At 37.3% G+C, this 16,419-nt stretch overlaps 1 protein-coding gene across 1 annotated transcript in view; it reads right to left on the minus strand.

Annotated features, from left to right (window-relative positions):
- Positions 1 to 16,213, minus strand: part of CEP97 (centrosomal protein 97) — a 67,024-nt gene extending 50,811 nt beyond the window's left edge. Inside the window, exons 1-4 of the mRNA XM_053707548.1 lie at positions 16,142 to 16,213; positions 12,318 to 12,460; positions 11,323 to 11,481; positions 7,279 to 7,380 (exon numbers count right to left, since the gene is read on the minus strand). Of these exons, the coding sequence (XP_053563523.1) occupies positions 7,279 to 7,380; positions 11,323 to 11,481; positions 12,318 to 12,460; positions 16,142 to 16,187 (450 nt within the window). The 5' untranslated portion in view covers positions 16,188 to 16,213. The remainder of the gene's footprint in view (positions 1 to 7,278; positions 7,381 to 11,322; positions 11,482 to 12,317; positions 12,461 to 16,141) is intronic.
- Between the last annotated feature and the right edge of the window lie 206 nt (positions 16,214 to 16,419).

Consider the following 16,419-nt stretch of genomic DNA (forward strand, 5'->3'; position numbering starts at 1 on the left):
AGATAATCGCGAGAGGCGGAATCTGCCCCTGGGAGGGAAAGTTTTGAATTCTATTTTGTAACCCTGAGATACTATGTCCACAGCCCAAGGATCTGGGACATCTTGTATCCACGCTTGACAAAACAGGGAAAGTCTGCCCCCCACTTGATCAGATCCCGGATCTGGGGCGGACCCGTCATGCTGACTTAGACTCAGCTGATTGCTTCCCCTTATTCTAAGATTGATTGGGCTTCCAAGAAGACTTGGACTGTTCCTGCTTGGAAGAGGGAGAGGAAGGCTTTTGACCTTTGAAGTTACGAAAGGAACGAAAATTACTTTGACGTCCTTTAGGTCTGTTCTTTTTGTCTTGTGGTAGAAAAGACCCTGTTCCAACCGTAATATCAGAAATGATTTCTGACAGACCAGGTCCAAACAAATTCTTACTCTTGTAAGGAAGCGCGAGAAGCTTGGACATGGAGGTAACATCAGCAGACCAAGATTTTAGCCACAAAGCACTGCGGGCTAAGACAGTGAAGCCAGACATCTTGGCTCCCAGTCTAACTTTCATGTTAGAATCAGAAATAAAGGAATTGGCTAGTTTGAGAGCCTTAATCCTATCTTGGGTCTCCTTCAACTGAGTCTCTACTAAAATTGATTCAGACAAGGTGTTGCACCAATAAGATGCCGCACTTGCTACTGTGACAATACAAACTGCAGGTTGCCATTGAAGACCTTGATGAACATAAATCTTTTTCACAAAAGCCTCCAGCTTCTTGTACATCGGATTCTTAAAGGAGTAGCTATCCTCTATAGGGATCGTAGTTCTCTTAGCCAGAGTAGAAATAGCCCTTACTACTTTAGGCACCGTGCACGATGAATCTTTAATGGAGTCAGCAACAGGAAACATCTTTTTAAAGACGGGAGACGGGCGGGAAGGTATCCCTGGCTTCTCCCATTCCTGTGAAATAATCTTCGTCACACAGTCTGGAACAGGAAACACTTCCACAGAGGAAGGAACATCATAGTATTTATTAAGTTTACTAGACTATTTTGTAATAATAGGTTTTTTAATTTGTAACGACAGAAGTATTGGAGTTGTCACTCGCCTCAGCTGCATTACAAAAGTTGTGTGAGGTAGTGGGTGATGGTAGTGCGCTTAGTGTAGAGTATTAAACACCTTAACTTAATAACAGATCCTTCAAACTGTTATAGTGAAAAGTTAGACAAGTGCAAGAGAGGAAGTAAGGGCGCTGAAACAGCTAAAAATACCACTTAAAAGCTGACAGATAATTGTATAATAACCAGGGACTTAGATAGAATATATGTATATTTAATATACCTTAAAAAATGACAAGAACATAAACATTTAAAAAGGGACGTCTCCCTAAAATTGCCAATACATTCGCATAATAAAACAACAATCCAACATAAAAATATCAAATATATTAGATTAGAGACCAGAATTCAAATAAGCGGTGGATACTATGTTTAGGTTAGTGTTCATTACTTAGGACATTGCCGTTTGCATGATACAGTGTCTATATTTAGTATCAAATGTCAGATATACAGTTCTCTTGATAGCTGGTCTATGTTATATTTGAAGGTTAAAAAGTCTTTACTTTATCTGTGATTTTGCGGATTAGAAACGTCTATACCTTATCTCAAATACTTGGCAACAACTTTACCAGTAGCCGGTCTCTGTCAGGCAAACTTCATATGTGTTCCTCGAGAACTCGGCGTCTGACGTCACAGTTTCCGGCTCGGGGGCTCGCCTCTACCCAGCCAACCAGAACCTCCGTGGGTCCCTGTCTGTTATTCCTCTGCTGTCCGGTCCGGTTCGTAGTAGTCAGGTTATGGTTGGAGATTGCTCTTAGTGCTGTGCACGCAACCTCTATTTGTCTATCCGCCAGGGGATATAAAGTAAAATAACAACCCGGGTTGATAATTTTCCTCTGTATGGTGGTGGTTAATTCTTAGGGTATAGTATGTGGTACTAGTGTTTCTACGCGTTTCACTCCTTTCAGAGCTTTATCAAGAATGATTCTTAGAGAAGAAGACATCTGCTTTAACCCGTTTACCATCATATGCATTGCCCTCCTGGCTTAACTTTTGTGATTTTTCACTTTACTCTCATCATTGCCGGATTTCCAAGCCCTGATGCTCTTTTGTGGTCCCCATATTTATGCTTATCCTACACTGATTGTTAAACTCTTATACTGGTGCCCCAAGGCTTAGGGTCTTTCACAGTAGGATCACTTGGGCTCCAGTAGTTTATGCTTTTGGGCTCAATACTTGTGCACTGCTTACTGCCCTAACAAGCGGAACTTTTACTTGCATGGAACTACTGCATATCACATAAGAATGTATTTTCATCACTGGTACCCCCTAACAGCCTCAATACGTGGAACTTTTGATTGATATTATTGTTGTGCCTCTAGCTTTGGCAACACAGTTGTAGTGACTGTCATGCTAATAAAGCTTAATTGAATTGACTAAAGTATATATATATATATATATATATATATATATATATATATATATATATATATATATATATATATATATACACACACACACACACTGTATTAGGCTACAATGTGTGATTTTTTGGGACGGTGGTGTGCCTCAGGATTTTTTAATGTAACAAAATGTGCCGTGGCAAAAAAAAAAGGTTGAAAATCACTGCTGTATATGACTCCATAGAGGCTTGGGACGTTTGAGGAGAAAGCTGTGGCATTGCCTGAACAGCATCATCCTGAGAGACATTGGGCTTAGAGGGCAACGATTTATCTTTAAATTGAAGTGTTCTAGCTAAGCATGCAGCACTGAAATGCATAGGCAAAACAATTTGTGTCTCTATGGAGAACAAGCATTTATCAAAAAACACAGATTCTTGGTCCATGTCCATAATACTAAATAAAATTGTAGAATTTTTTTTTTTTTTTTTTTTTAAATACACTGTCACTTTAAGAATTTTTAATACCACAATTTGGCCGCCCCGTGAATATCCGACAGCAGAGAGAAGTCACATGACCGGCAGAGAGAGGAAACTATGCAGCAAGTACTCTGCCTACAACATAAGATGCAAGTAACTGCAGCTAGTTTCAAACTCAAGCAGTTTGTCAGTTAGCCTGTTCTAGCTAAGCAAGCAAGCAAAGAAAACCAACTGACAAATTTTAAGTTTATACATAAATCCCTGTATAAAACATAAGCCACACACTTACTAATAAAGTATTTCAACAAAATTAGCCCAAAGAGGAAAAACTTCCCAATAAAGAGATGAGCCCCTAGTATCAACATACATAATGTGCCTGCCCACTGCCAAAGAAAATCCTGTATAAATCTACTGCATATGACATATTCTTCTGAAGTGCAAGTCTCCAAGACCTAGAAGACAAAAGCACTTACCTGCAGTCTAGCTGTCTGGCAGGAAGACAGCTCACAAGGCGTGAAAGGACACTTACTCTTTACAGAGACCTGTAGAAAAAGAAAGAACAGAGTAACCATCTCTGGCTTTCTGTACCATGGGCAGCAATGTGTTAGGAAACAAAGCAAGGACTACCTCACAACTTCCTAACTGCTTAAAAGCCACCAACTACTCTACTGATTGACGTGGACTCAGCTAAACCCAAATCCTTGCTTACAGGAAAAAGTACCCGAAAAAGGAATTCAAACCAAACTTCACCTCCTCCATTGACAGAGGCAAAGAAAATGACTGGGGATTATGGGTAGGGGAGTGACACTTAACAGCTTTCCTATGGTGCTCTTTGCCTCCTCCAGCTGGCCAGTTAGAGCGTGATTGGAGGCCAGAATAGAGAAGGCAGGCAGACAGTTCCATCTTATTGGATATGGATAATTCCGCGAGGAGGGGGCAGGCTTTGCAACATTTTTTATGTGACCCATTGGATATTTTTTATCATAGTACTTTTGTTATTTGTGTATGATACGGCAAAAGGTGATGAAAACCAAGTAGAATTGTTCATTTGTTTTTTTTCCTTCTGTATTATGCATGGTAATCTTTTAAGGTAAATGTGACGTACCTGTTTGTTTTTTTGTGTTGTATGGATCTATAATTGTTTTCTGAAAACCCAATTAAAAAAAAAATGGAATGAAGTCATGGACTCTCCATAGCTTAGGAAAGAAATCCACAATTTTAAGAGCAAAAATTACATGAAAAGGGGACAAAAATAAATAAATAATGAAAATATATTTCAAAGTTGTTTTACTAAGCAAACTAAAAACAAAATATATAAAAATATCAAGGTGTTTACTGTCTATTTAAAGGCATATTAAAAATAAAGGGCCAGAATACGAGTGGGGTGCAAACGTTTGCATGCGAGCGAAAAGGTTTATTTTCATGGGGTTTGCGCTTGTCTGGATTACCGCTGGTATTTTACTAAGCAAACTAAAAACAAAATATATAAAAATATCAAGGTGTTTACTGTCCATTTAAAGGCATATTAAAAATAAATGGCCAGAATACGAGTGGGGTGCAAACGTTTGCATGCAGGCGAAAAGGTTTATTTTCGTGGGGTTTGCGCTCGTCTGGCTTACCGCTGGTATTACAAGTCAGACGATTGAGCACAATCGTGATTTACGCTAGAATGAAAACTGACTTCAGAGCTCTAGTTTACCGTTTTGCAAAACAAAAAAGTTGCACAAAACACATCAAAAATACTTTACAAAGTATAGTTACACTAATAACACTATTGAATAAAAATTATATATACACGACATGAATATATTTCTATAATATAATTATATTACCTCTCGTGCTCATGAGTAAACAGACTCAGTTTGGCTATCCTCCCTTGAGAAATGTTTATAGTTATGCAATGTCCATTTCAATAGCGCTACTTTTTAGAGTTCCTGGTCTCCTTTGCCATAGCCAGAAAGGGAAAGAGTTTGTGCTCTCAGCTAAGCAATTATTTTTTAGACTCTTCTGGAAACAGGTAAATTTCACCATGCATAAAGGGACAATAAACATTTTAAAATTGTAATATAAAATGCTTAATTATACATAGAAATGCAACTCTGCAGTCTACTTACTTTATTTATTTTGTCCTCTTTTCCAGTCATTTAAGTCTATAAAATTGCAGATTTTCTAATTCTAAAAATTGGAAGTGCACATGGCAGGCTTTACAAACCTAAATGGCTTCAGAGAATATATATATATATATATATATATATATATATATATATATATCTATCATAGAGTATATATACGTCTCAGCTTCAGGAAGCTCCAGCAGTCTCAGCTGTTAAAGGGACAGTCTACACCAGAATTGTTATTGTTTAAAAAGATAGATAATCCCTTTATTACCCATTCCTTAGTTTTGCATAACCAACACATTTATATAAATACACTTTTTACCTCTGTGATTATCTTGTATCTAAGCCTCTGTCAAAAGAACTGAAATAAGGGGGCAGTCTCCAGACAACTATTTTAGCCAATCAGAGTTGGCCCACTGGATCTCCAAGTGCGTGAGCACAGTGTTATCTATATGTCACACATGAACTAACATCCTCTAGTGGTGAAAAACTGTCAAAATGCCCTGAGAGAAGAGGCAGCCTTCAAGGGCTTAAAAATTTGCATATGAACCTCCTAGGTTTAGTTTTCAACTAAGAATACCAAGAGAACAAAGCAAAATTGGGGATAAAAGTAAATTGTTTAAAATGACATTCTCTATCTGAATCATGAAAGTTTATTTTGGACTAGACTGTCCCTTTAAGTTACAGCCGAGAGCTCGAGTTCCTGAGCTCCAGGCATCTGCTGCGATCGGTGCTCTGGTTCCATATAAGGGCAGATGCCTGATTGTTACAGACGGTGACACTGTGTGTCACCATCTGTAACAATTGTTGCTGGTTACCGCGGGAGGGCCCTACGCTACAGAAAATAAAGGGATATGGAGGAATGGTGCCGCTACACTACAGAAAAAGGGGTGTGGGGGGTCCCTAACTTGCAATTGCGGGAGTGGGTGGAGGTGGTGGGACCACTACACTACAGAAAAGAAAAAAATATAACATAAAAAAGGGCTTTTATAGGTACTGGCAGAAAGCTGCCAGTACCTAAGATGGCGGCACTAGTTAGAGGGGAGAGGGATCAGGGAGGTTGGAGGGTATCCTACCCTGTAGAAGAAAAAAAAAAAATATTGGCAGAGGGAGGGAAGAGAGTTGTTTGTGAGGGATCAGGTAGGGATGTGTCAGGTGGGAGGGTAATCTCTACACTAAAGCTAAAATTAACCTTACAATCTACCTAATTAAACCCTTCACTGCCAGGAATATTAGAAAAGTGGTGCGCAGCAGCAATTAGTAGCCTTCTAATTACCATAAAGCAATAGCAAAGCCATGTATGTCTGCTATTTTTGAACAAAGGGGATCCCAGAGAAGCTTTTACAACCCTTTGTGCCATGATTGCAGAAGCTGTATGCAAATAATTTCAGTGAGAAACCCAAAGTTTCAAAGTTTATGGGGGGTGGTTGAAATTTACTTTAGTGAAATGGTGGCATGAAATATACCAAAAATAGGCCTAGATCAATACCTTGGCTTGTCTGCTTAAAAAATATATATCTAAAAAAATATGGCGCTATTTCTGTTTAAATAGTCCCGGTAGTTAAAGGGACACTGTACCCAAAAAATTTCTTTTGTGATTCAGATTGAGCATGAAATTTTAAGCAACTTTCTAATTTACTCCTATTATCAAATTTTCTTCATTCTCTTGCTATCATTATTTGAAAAAGAAGGCATCTAAGCTTTTTTTTGGTTTCAGTACTCTGTTTTTTGGTTTCAGTACTCTGGACAGCACTTTTTTATTGGTGGATGAATTTATCCACCAATCAGCAAGGACAACCCAGGTTGTTCACCAAAAATTGGCCGGCATCTAAACTTACATTCTTGCATTTCAAATAAAGATACCAAGAGAATGAAGAAAATTTGATAATAGGAGTAAATTAGAAAGTTGCTTAAAATTTCATGCTCAATCTGAATCACGAAAGAAAAATTTTGGGTACAGTGTCCCTTTAAGGGGTTAATAAACTTTTTCACATTTAATGTCCCTTTAAATTAAAGCTGCTTTTTTTTTTTTAAATCGACAGGAAGTTCACAAACGGTCCATGGGATAGAAAAATTAAAAAAAAAAAAAAAAAGAACACAACCAAACTAGTGGACAGAGACACTTGAAACAAACAGAATATATATATTTTGCACAACAATTGAGTCTTGAAACGTTTTATTTCAGATGAAATAAAGAAAAAAATTGCTTTAATTGACCCTTTAAATACTTACAGTTTGACCACTTACCTTTAAAGATATCAGCTTTGAAAGATCACCAATTAAGGAGATATTATTGTCTGATAAATCCAGATGTTGAAGACAAATGCAGCTGTTTATTTGATCAATGACCTGAAAAATATGTTTAAAAATGAATGTGTGTAGCTTCAGCAGTTGGCTCCATGTAGTTTAATGTTGTTACTGAGCCTACATATGCTTTCCAACAAAGGAAAGTCTTAATAGTAAATTGAAAAGGCTCTTAAAATTGTATGCTCTGTTTGAACCATGAACATTTAATGTTTTCATTCATGTAATTTAACCACGTAACGACCAAGGACGTGTCAGGCATGTCCCCATTTGGATGTCAGTTAATGACCAAGGACGTGCCAGACACGTCCTCTGGGGTTTGAAGCGCTGGAAGCAATCGTGATCGCTTCCAGTGTATTGCAGTGATGCCTCAATATTAAAGCATCATTGCAATACCCTTTTTTATCCACCGATGCAGAGAGGGACACTCTGTGGCCCTCTCTGCATCGGCCATTAATGGTGCTGATAGTGGGTCGGCGGCCTATCAGTGGTTTATTTCCTGTTTAAGTCGGCTCTGAGTGCGCACAGGGGGGCAGGGGGTGCGCCGCATTTCCAGTAGATGCATTTAAATGCATAAGGAGGGAGTGGGAGGAGGGACTCCGATGTTGGGCAAGGGATCTGGGTAGGGGGTAGGGTATTGAGGGAGGGCAGCTACACTACATAAGATTGAGGATTTTATTTATTCATTTAAAAAAGGCAATTTATTTTAAATTTATATATATTGCAATATTGGAAAAAACTGAATTGGTCCCTGCCACAATAGGGCCCCCCCGGCGGAGCAACCAAAGACTATACCGGTGTTATAGGGTCCTTGACTTGTAAAAAAAAATGTAGCAGTTTTAGCATTAATAATTGCATTAGCTAATGCAAACTTAATTGTGGCTTGAATTTCTTTGCAATTGTTGATAAACCTCCTTCTTATAAATCGTGCCTATCAAGTACAACAGTTGCATCGCCCTTGTCTTCCGATTTTAAAATTAACTCCTTCTTAGATTTAAGATGTTTTGCTGTCTTTTTTTTTTTTTTTTTTTTTTTTTTTTTTTAAACATGAGGTTGGTTAGATTTGTATATATCAATTTAGTATTCTTGTGAGGCTTCATAGCTGTTTATATGTATATTCACCTTTTTCCACCAGGTGGCACTACCATTATTTAATGAGATGCATTGGTAATAATTAAAGGCACACTGTACCCAAAAATTTTCTTTTGTGATTCAGATTGAGCATGAAATTTTAAGCAACTTTCTAATTTACTCCTATTATCAAATTTTCTTCATTCTCTTAGTATCTTTATTTGAAATTCAAGAATGTAAGTTTAGATGCCGGCCCATTTTTGGTGAACAACCTGGGTTGTCCTTGCTGATTGGTGGATAAATTCATCCACCAATAAAAAAGTGCTGTCCAGAGTACTGAAACCAAAAAAAAGCTTAGATGCCTTCTTTTTAAAATAATGATAGCAAGAGAACGAAGACAAATTGATAATAGGAGTAAATTAGAAAGTTGCTTAAAATTGCATGCTCGTTCTGAATTACAAAAGAAAAAATTTGGGTTCAGTGTCCCTTTAACTAAGGGTTAATCCCAGGTAGATGCCTATTTAAACAGGTGTATTGTGTATCTAATTTTATCATATGATTAAGGGGCATTGACCCCGAAACGTTATCTTTTTTTGATCCTGTCCTGGTTACTCGAATTGAATAAAGAATTTTGCATTATTGGAAATCCTCCTTTGCTTCTTTATAGTACCCAATATGGTGGCAACTAGGTAGAGAGTAATCAGGGAGGTTGGGGGCTAAGGGGGGGAATTCAACACTGCAGAATGAATATATATATATATATATATATATATATATATATATATATATATATATATATATATATATATATATATATATATATATATATATATATCTTATTTTAGTACTGGCAGACTTTCTGCCAGTACTTAAGATGGTGGTGACAATTGTGAGGTGGGGGAGGGAAGAGAGCTGTTTAAGGGAGGTCAGGGAGGGATCAGAGGGTGGGTTGTGTCAGGTGGGAGGCTGAACTCTACCCTAAAGCTAAAATTAACCCTACTAGTTAGTGAAAAGGTGAACTTTTTTTTTTTTTTATTTGATCGCATTTGGCGGTGAAAGGGAGGCATGAAATATACCAAAATGGGCCTGGATCAATACTTTGGGTTGTCTACTACACTAAAGCTAAAATTAACCCTACACGCTCCCTAATTGACCCCTTCACTGCTGGACATAATACACGTTTGGTGCGCAGCGGCATTTAGCGGCCTTCTAATTACCAAAAAGCAATGCCAAAGCCATAAAGGTCTGCTATTTCTGAACAAAGGGGATCCCAGAGAAGCATTTACAACAAAAGCGTTGAAAATTTTGAAAAAGTGAACGATTTTTTTTTATTTGATCACATTTGGCGGTGAAATGGTGGCATAAAATATACCAAAATGGGCCTAGATCAATACTTTGGGTTGTCTACTAAAATAATATATATACACATGTGAAGGGTTATTCATGGATTCCTGACAGATATCAGTGTTCCTATGTAAATATCGCTAATTTTGAGGGGGGAAAAAAATGGTTTGGAAATAGCAAAGTGCTACTTGTACTTATTGCCCTATAACTTGCAACAACAAAAAAGCAAAGAACATGTAAACATTGGGTATTTCTAAACTCAGGACAAAATTTTGAAACTATTTAGCATGGGTGTTTTTTGGTGGTTGTAGATGTGTAACAAATTTGGGGGGTCAAAGTTAAAAAAAAGTGTGTTTTTTTTAATTTTTTTTATCATATATTTTTTTTTTTTTTTATAGTTAATTATATGATGAAAATAATGGTATCTTTAGAAAGTCCATTTAATGGTCGAGAAAAAAAACAACGTATATAATGTGTGTGGGTACAGTAAATGAGCAAGAGGAAAATTACAGCTAAACACAAACACCCCAGAAATGTAAAAATAGCCCTGGTCCCAAACAGTCAACAAATGGAAAAGAGTTCTGGTCACTAAGGGGTTAAAAGGTACATAAAAAAAAGTAAAATGTTCTATTGTGCTAGAATAGAACTGTGTGTTTAACCCCCACAAAGAGGTTAAACACATGGTTAAAGTCTGCTCTGGACATGCAATGCACTTTAGGTCTGGAGCTGAACATGTTCACTGAGCCAAGGGTGGCAAATGTGCATAGCTTCCAAACACTGACCATGTTCAGCACACGATCAACAGTGCAGTGCAGATGTGGAATGAGCTTGAACTATATTTTTTTACCTCTTTGCAGGAGTTAAACACAGTTCTGTTTCAGGCAGTAGTGCAACATTAAAATATTCTAGAACATAAGAATATTTTATTACTGCTACTTTATGTTTATTTAAAGGGACAGTCAAGTCCAAAAAAAAACCTCTAATGATTCAAATAGGGCATGTAATTTTAAACAACTTTACAATTTACTTTTATCACCAATTTTGCTTTGTTCTCTTGGTATTCTTCGTTGAAAGCTAAACATAGGAGGTTCATATGCTAATTTCTTAGACCTTGAAGGCCACCTCTAATCTATATGCATTTTGATAGTTTTTCACCAATAGAGGGTGTTAGTTCATGTGTTTCATATAGATAACATTGAGCTCATGCACATGAATTTACCATGGAGACAGCTCTGATTGGCTAAAATGCAAGTCTGTCAAAAGAACTGAAATACGGGGGCAGTCTCCAGAGGCTTAGATACAAGGTAATTACAGAGGTAAAATGTGTATAATTATAACTGTGTTGGTTATGCAAAACTGGGGAATGGGTAATAAAGGGATTATCTATCTTTTAAAACAACAAAAATTCTGGTGTTGACTGTCCCTTTAAACTTAGATAATACTTAAACTTCTGTAACCACAGACAATTGTTTGGGCAATAATTTTAATAACTTTGCCTTGACAACTGTTTCAGCAATTATATCTAATTCACACAAAGACATTTGGCCACGCCCACGGTTATTTAACAATTACCTTTAAGTTGTTTCCAGCAAGATTAATCCATTCCAAATGCGCCAGATCCTTAAGTCCTTCCACATATCCAATGCTGTTATGAGGCAGGTTTAGTACACGAAGATTGGTCAGTTTTGCTACACCCATCATCCTCACAAGTCGATTGTTGGCTACAGATAGCTGAAAGCACAAAAAAATATATAATACTTAAATAATTTATCCACAAATGTACCGCTATCATAAAAGACAGATACAAACATTTTTTGATAAAACTATATATAGAGATATATGTCACAACAAAAAAAAACCTATTTTATTTATCTCAAAGCAATACAACTTAAATGGGCATATGCACAATTTAGAGATGCAAAGCTTGACAGATTATAGAGATAATTATTCCATCCAGTAAGAGCTATGTCTCCATGCATCGGTCATCATATTCCCAAAGTCCTTCATATGGATCAGCCACACAAGGAGGAGCAAGATCTAGGAGTCACTGGTGCCAAGCAGGGGAAAACTAAGAGGAGAACAGGCAGCTCATTTTTGCTAGATCTACCATTCTTAACTAGGTCCTGATTCTCAAAAACTATCCAGCATGGATAGAAGTCAACAGAGCATTATATAATAAAGTGAGTGTCTCTCCTTAAAATATTAGTAAACTCCTGTTAATGAGATACAAAATCCCCAAGGTAACAATTCCCATAATACTGACAAGGCCTCTTATAGAATCTCACCAGTCCAAAGAGCTTTAAAGAATGGGGCTACTAGAGAGAGCAAAGTAGCTGCTACTGGCCATTGTGATGACATCACCACAGGTAGCTCCATTGACAGCAGGGATGATGTGTGATTGAGTATTTAAAACACACAAACAAACCATTTATAATATAAACTCTTTTCATGTGCCGGTTGTGGTATAAAGGGTAGTGGTAATGCAAGCAATGGCTCAGAAGAGTTTGTTAAACATGGCACAACTGAAAAGCAAATTCAGTCATTTTACACCTAAAGAATTATCAGACCTGTGTGAGATTTTTGCATTTTTCCAGATGTTCCAGTTTAATGATCTGATTCTTATCCAATACAAGTGTGTGACTGTCTGCCCCAAAAGGTAAATTGGGGCTCAGTTTCTGTAGCCCTTGTCCAGAGAGATCCACTGTACCACCTATAGGAAAAATAAGTTAAAGGAACATTACATACAGTACAATTGCATTATCAATAAATATATAATAAAAAGGCTATGCAATAACACTTGGAAAACATTTCCCCCCTCCTCCATTTCAAAGCTTCCTTTCATTTTGCTGCACCCCTTGTATCATCATTTGATAGCCATCAGCCAATCATGGACTTATGTACATACCGTTATATACCGTGAACCGGAGCTCGACAAACCCAGGGAGCCAATGGCTCCTAGAATTTTAACCTGGCTCCTAACTTTTTGGGTAATTCTCCATATATCTTTATACAAATACCACTGTCTGGCTCCTAAATTTTGAACAGATTTGTCGACCACTGCCATGAACAATTGCATAAGCTTAGTAGGAGTTGGTGCCTCAGAAAGTATAAATAGACTGTGCATAGTTTGACAATGGAAGTGAACTGGAAAAGTTTTTATATTTTTTATTTTTACCGGCTGCTCTATCTGAAATATGAAAGCTTAATAGTGGCTTTATTCTCCCATTCACAACAATTAAACAATGCATGATGAGTTTCTACAAAACTGTTTTGCTAGAATTACAGGGCTGCATAGTTGACCTCATCTGCCAGTATTTACAAATACTTTAAAGTGAATGTAAACTTCGATTAAATAGTGCCCGGTTTTTAAAAATACTATTAAAAACAGGGGCACTTTCATTCATCAAAGTTTACATTGCAGCGGATTTTACAAATATTTACCTTCTTCTCCTGAAACACCGGATCGCCGATCCCCCGCCTGCAGTTCCTCTGCACTTAGTCAGCAATGACGAAAAACGCTGCCTCCGATCACGGCTTCCCCCCGGGAGTGTCCATCTGGTGAGGCCATGCCGTGATTGGAAGAAGCCTGTTTCGTCATTGCTGTGTAAGTACAGCAGGAAGAAGCAGGCGGGGGGGGGGGGGGAATCGGCGATCTGGCGTTTTAGGAGAAGGCATTTGTAAAATCCGCGGCACTATTTCATCAAAGTTTACATTCATTTTAAGGACATATTCGTCTAGCTAAATGTATTTTCTACAGTTAAACCAATTGTTAAATTAAAAAGTAGAACAGGTCATCTAATACACTAGTTGAGTTTGCCATAATGAGATACCCTTCATCTATTTATAATGGGAATATCAGAGATAAATGGAAATGCACACACACACTCACTATAGCAGCAGTGTTTACAACTGTGTACAATATTGATACATTGTTGCAAACACTACTGCCATAGAGTCTGAAAGATGTATGCATGCTCCAAGGAGCCTTTACTTTTGAACAATAGATACTAAGAGAACAAAGTAAATTAGATAATAGAATTAAAATTGGAAAGTTGTTAAAGACTGCATGCTCTAACTGTATTATAGTTTAACTAGGACTTTAACAGGACATGAAACCCAATTTTTTTCTTTAATGTTTTAGAAAGAGCATTCAATTTTAAACAACTTTCCAATTTATTTCTATTATCTCATTTGCTCCATTCTCTTGATATTTTTTTGTTGAAAAGCATATTTAGATAGGCTCAGTAGCTGCTCATTGGTGGCTGCACATAGATGCCTCATGTGATTGGCTCACCCATGTGCATTGCTATTTATTCAACAAAGAATATCTGAAGAATGAAGCTTATTAAATAATATAAGTAAATTGGAATGTTTAAAATTGTATCCTCTATCTGAATAAAAAAAAAAAAATGTTGAAGCACTTGAAAGTGGGGAAGCCTAACGTTAAATGGCAGATTAGAAAATAGAACATGAACATCTCTATGTAAAAAAATGAATATAGTCAACCCCCACTGTAAAGAGACTTTAAGCAGCCAATCAGAATGCAAGTCTCAGGACTTGCAAGGGAGTGTGCATCTGGGATGTGCAGGCACAATCAGCAAGATCTGATGAGATCAGAGCAAAGCAATGCAAAGCATGACCTCAGCGCTGCTGATGCCGTCTGGTTGATTTTTTGTGTTGTTTTTTTTTAACTTTCAGCTCAACAGCAGCTGAAGTATAACGGTTCACAGAGCACTTACTCTGTAAGGTAACATATCTTCCCTTTTTACAGAGATGTACAGGTGATAGTTCCATGTCAGCCTTTCATGTTTTATCACATTCAAGTGATTTATAATATAGATAATATATCCCTTTAAGTAATCATATATGGTAGTTTGATGAATCATGGTAGCCAATTGCTCCTAATATTTAATTGCAGTATAAAATAAAATGATTCCCCATCCAGATATGTCATAGGACTAGATTTTCCACAGAAATCCTTAGCAAACAGTAAGTTAAAGGGACAAGAAAACGCACATTTTCCATAGGGTTGTGCAACACCCTTCAAAATGCATTGTGTGGGTTGAAAAAAAAATGCTTTGGTATTTTTTCACAATGAGATTGGCACATTTTAGACACCCCCAGGTACCAGTCTGGAGGGGATACTTAGTCCCTGACTCGTACCATGTTGTGCACTTAAAGGGACACTGAACCCAAATCTTTTTGTTCGATAGATAGAGCATGCAATTTTAAGCAACTTTCTAATTTACTCCTGATATCAATTTTTCTTCATTCTATGCTATCTTTATTTTAAAATCATGAATGTAAATCTTAGCAGCCAGCCCATTTTAGGTTCAGCACCATGGATAGCGCTTGCTTATTGGAGGCTGACATTTACCCACCAATAAGCAAGCATAACACAGGTTCTCAACCAAAAATGGGCCGGCTCCTATGCATCACATGCCTGCGTTTTAAATAAAGATAGCTAGAGAACAATGAGAAATTGATAATAGGAGTAAATTAGAAAGTTGCATGATGTATCTGAATCATTAAAAAAAAATATGGGTTCAGTGTCCCTTTAACTGAAAGGTAAGCTAGAGCACACCCACCACTCGGCATCCATCTAAGCTCCTAGATCGACATCCATTTCTGTGTTTAAAATGCTAAAACATTTCTTAGATCAGTTTAAATAAAATTATAAATGTAAGAACAAAAAGTATACACTAAATACTAGTGAGATTTTTTTTATCGGGTTTACTGCAATAATGAATTTGTGACTATGGTATTGGTTATGCAAATTACAGTCACAATCTCCTACTTTTTTGCTCCTTAATCAGTTTTATTTTTATTCCCTTGTGCAAATTGGAGCTTTAAACTAGCAAGTGACAAAATTGCAATGTCAGGGGGAAAAAATACTACACATGCTCCTCTTATTCACTGGTGTAAATAAAACATTTGACATAATACATCAGTGGTATAGTACTCACAGTAACTGACGCAAAGCAAATTAGAAACCCCCATATTATGTGACTTCAGAACAGCTGTGCACTATTTCTAACAAATCAATAATAGATTCTACAAGATGACCATTTAGTGCCCTCGTAGTGTAATAATAATAACCCATTCATATACCAATGTTTAAGAATATCCTATAGCTGTCAGTTAAACTGCTACTAGTCCAATGTATTCTGGAACATGTAGTTTAAGCCGCAAACACCATCCAAATTGCCAAGCTCCAAAAGACCACAAGTCCCATAACCCCGTGCGGTGGCGCATATTTTGCTATTGTCCGCGCTTGAAAACAGTATACCTACTGCACAGATCCGATTCCCACATTACAGTAGCTACTTTATAATTTCTCTAAATCTGACAAAATTATTATTCAATAATCATGCCAGGGATAACTTTTTACCTTGTCCCCGTGCAGACGCCCCGCTGTCAAGCTCTTCCTCCGCCATGGTTCCCGCTGCCAGTCAGCTCCTGGGCAACCAAAGAGTTACACTAATGCCGTCACTTCCGGGTATGAAGTGTAAACATACCCAGCGCAGGGTTCACCAATGAGCGTGCCGCTGTCCATAGAAACGTTTAATTACCTTAGTGATAATCAGAAAACCAGGGCTACCAGCCCTGCCTTATATAATACCCAAACCCGTAAACAGACTTAGTTTTTGCATTTGCCAAGCGCACACT

The sequence above is a fragment of the Bombina bombina genome, chromosome 3, assembly GCF_027579735.1.
Source record: "Bombina bombina isolate aBomBom1 chromosome 3, aBomBom1.pri, whole genome shotgun sequence".
NCBI classification, from domain to species: Eukaryota; Metazoa; Chordata; class Amphibia; order Anura; family Bombinatoridae; genus Bombina; species Bombina bombina.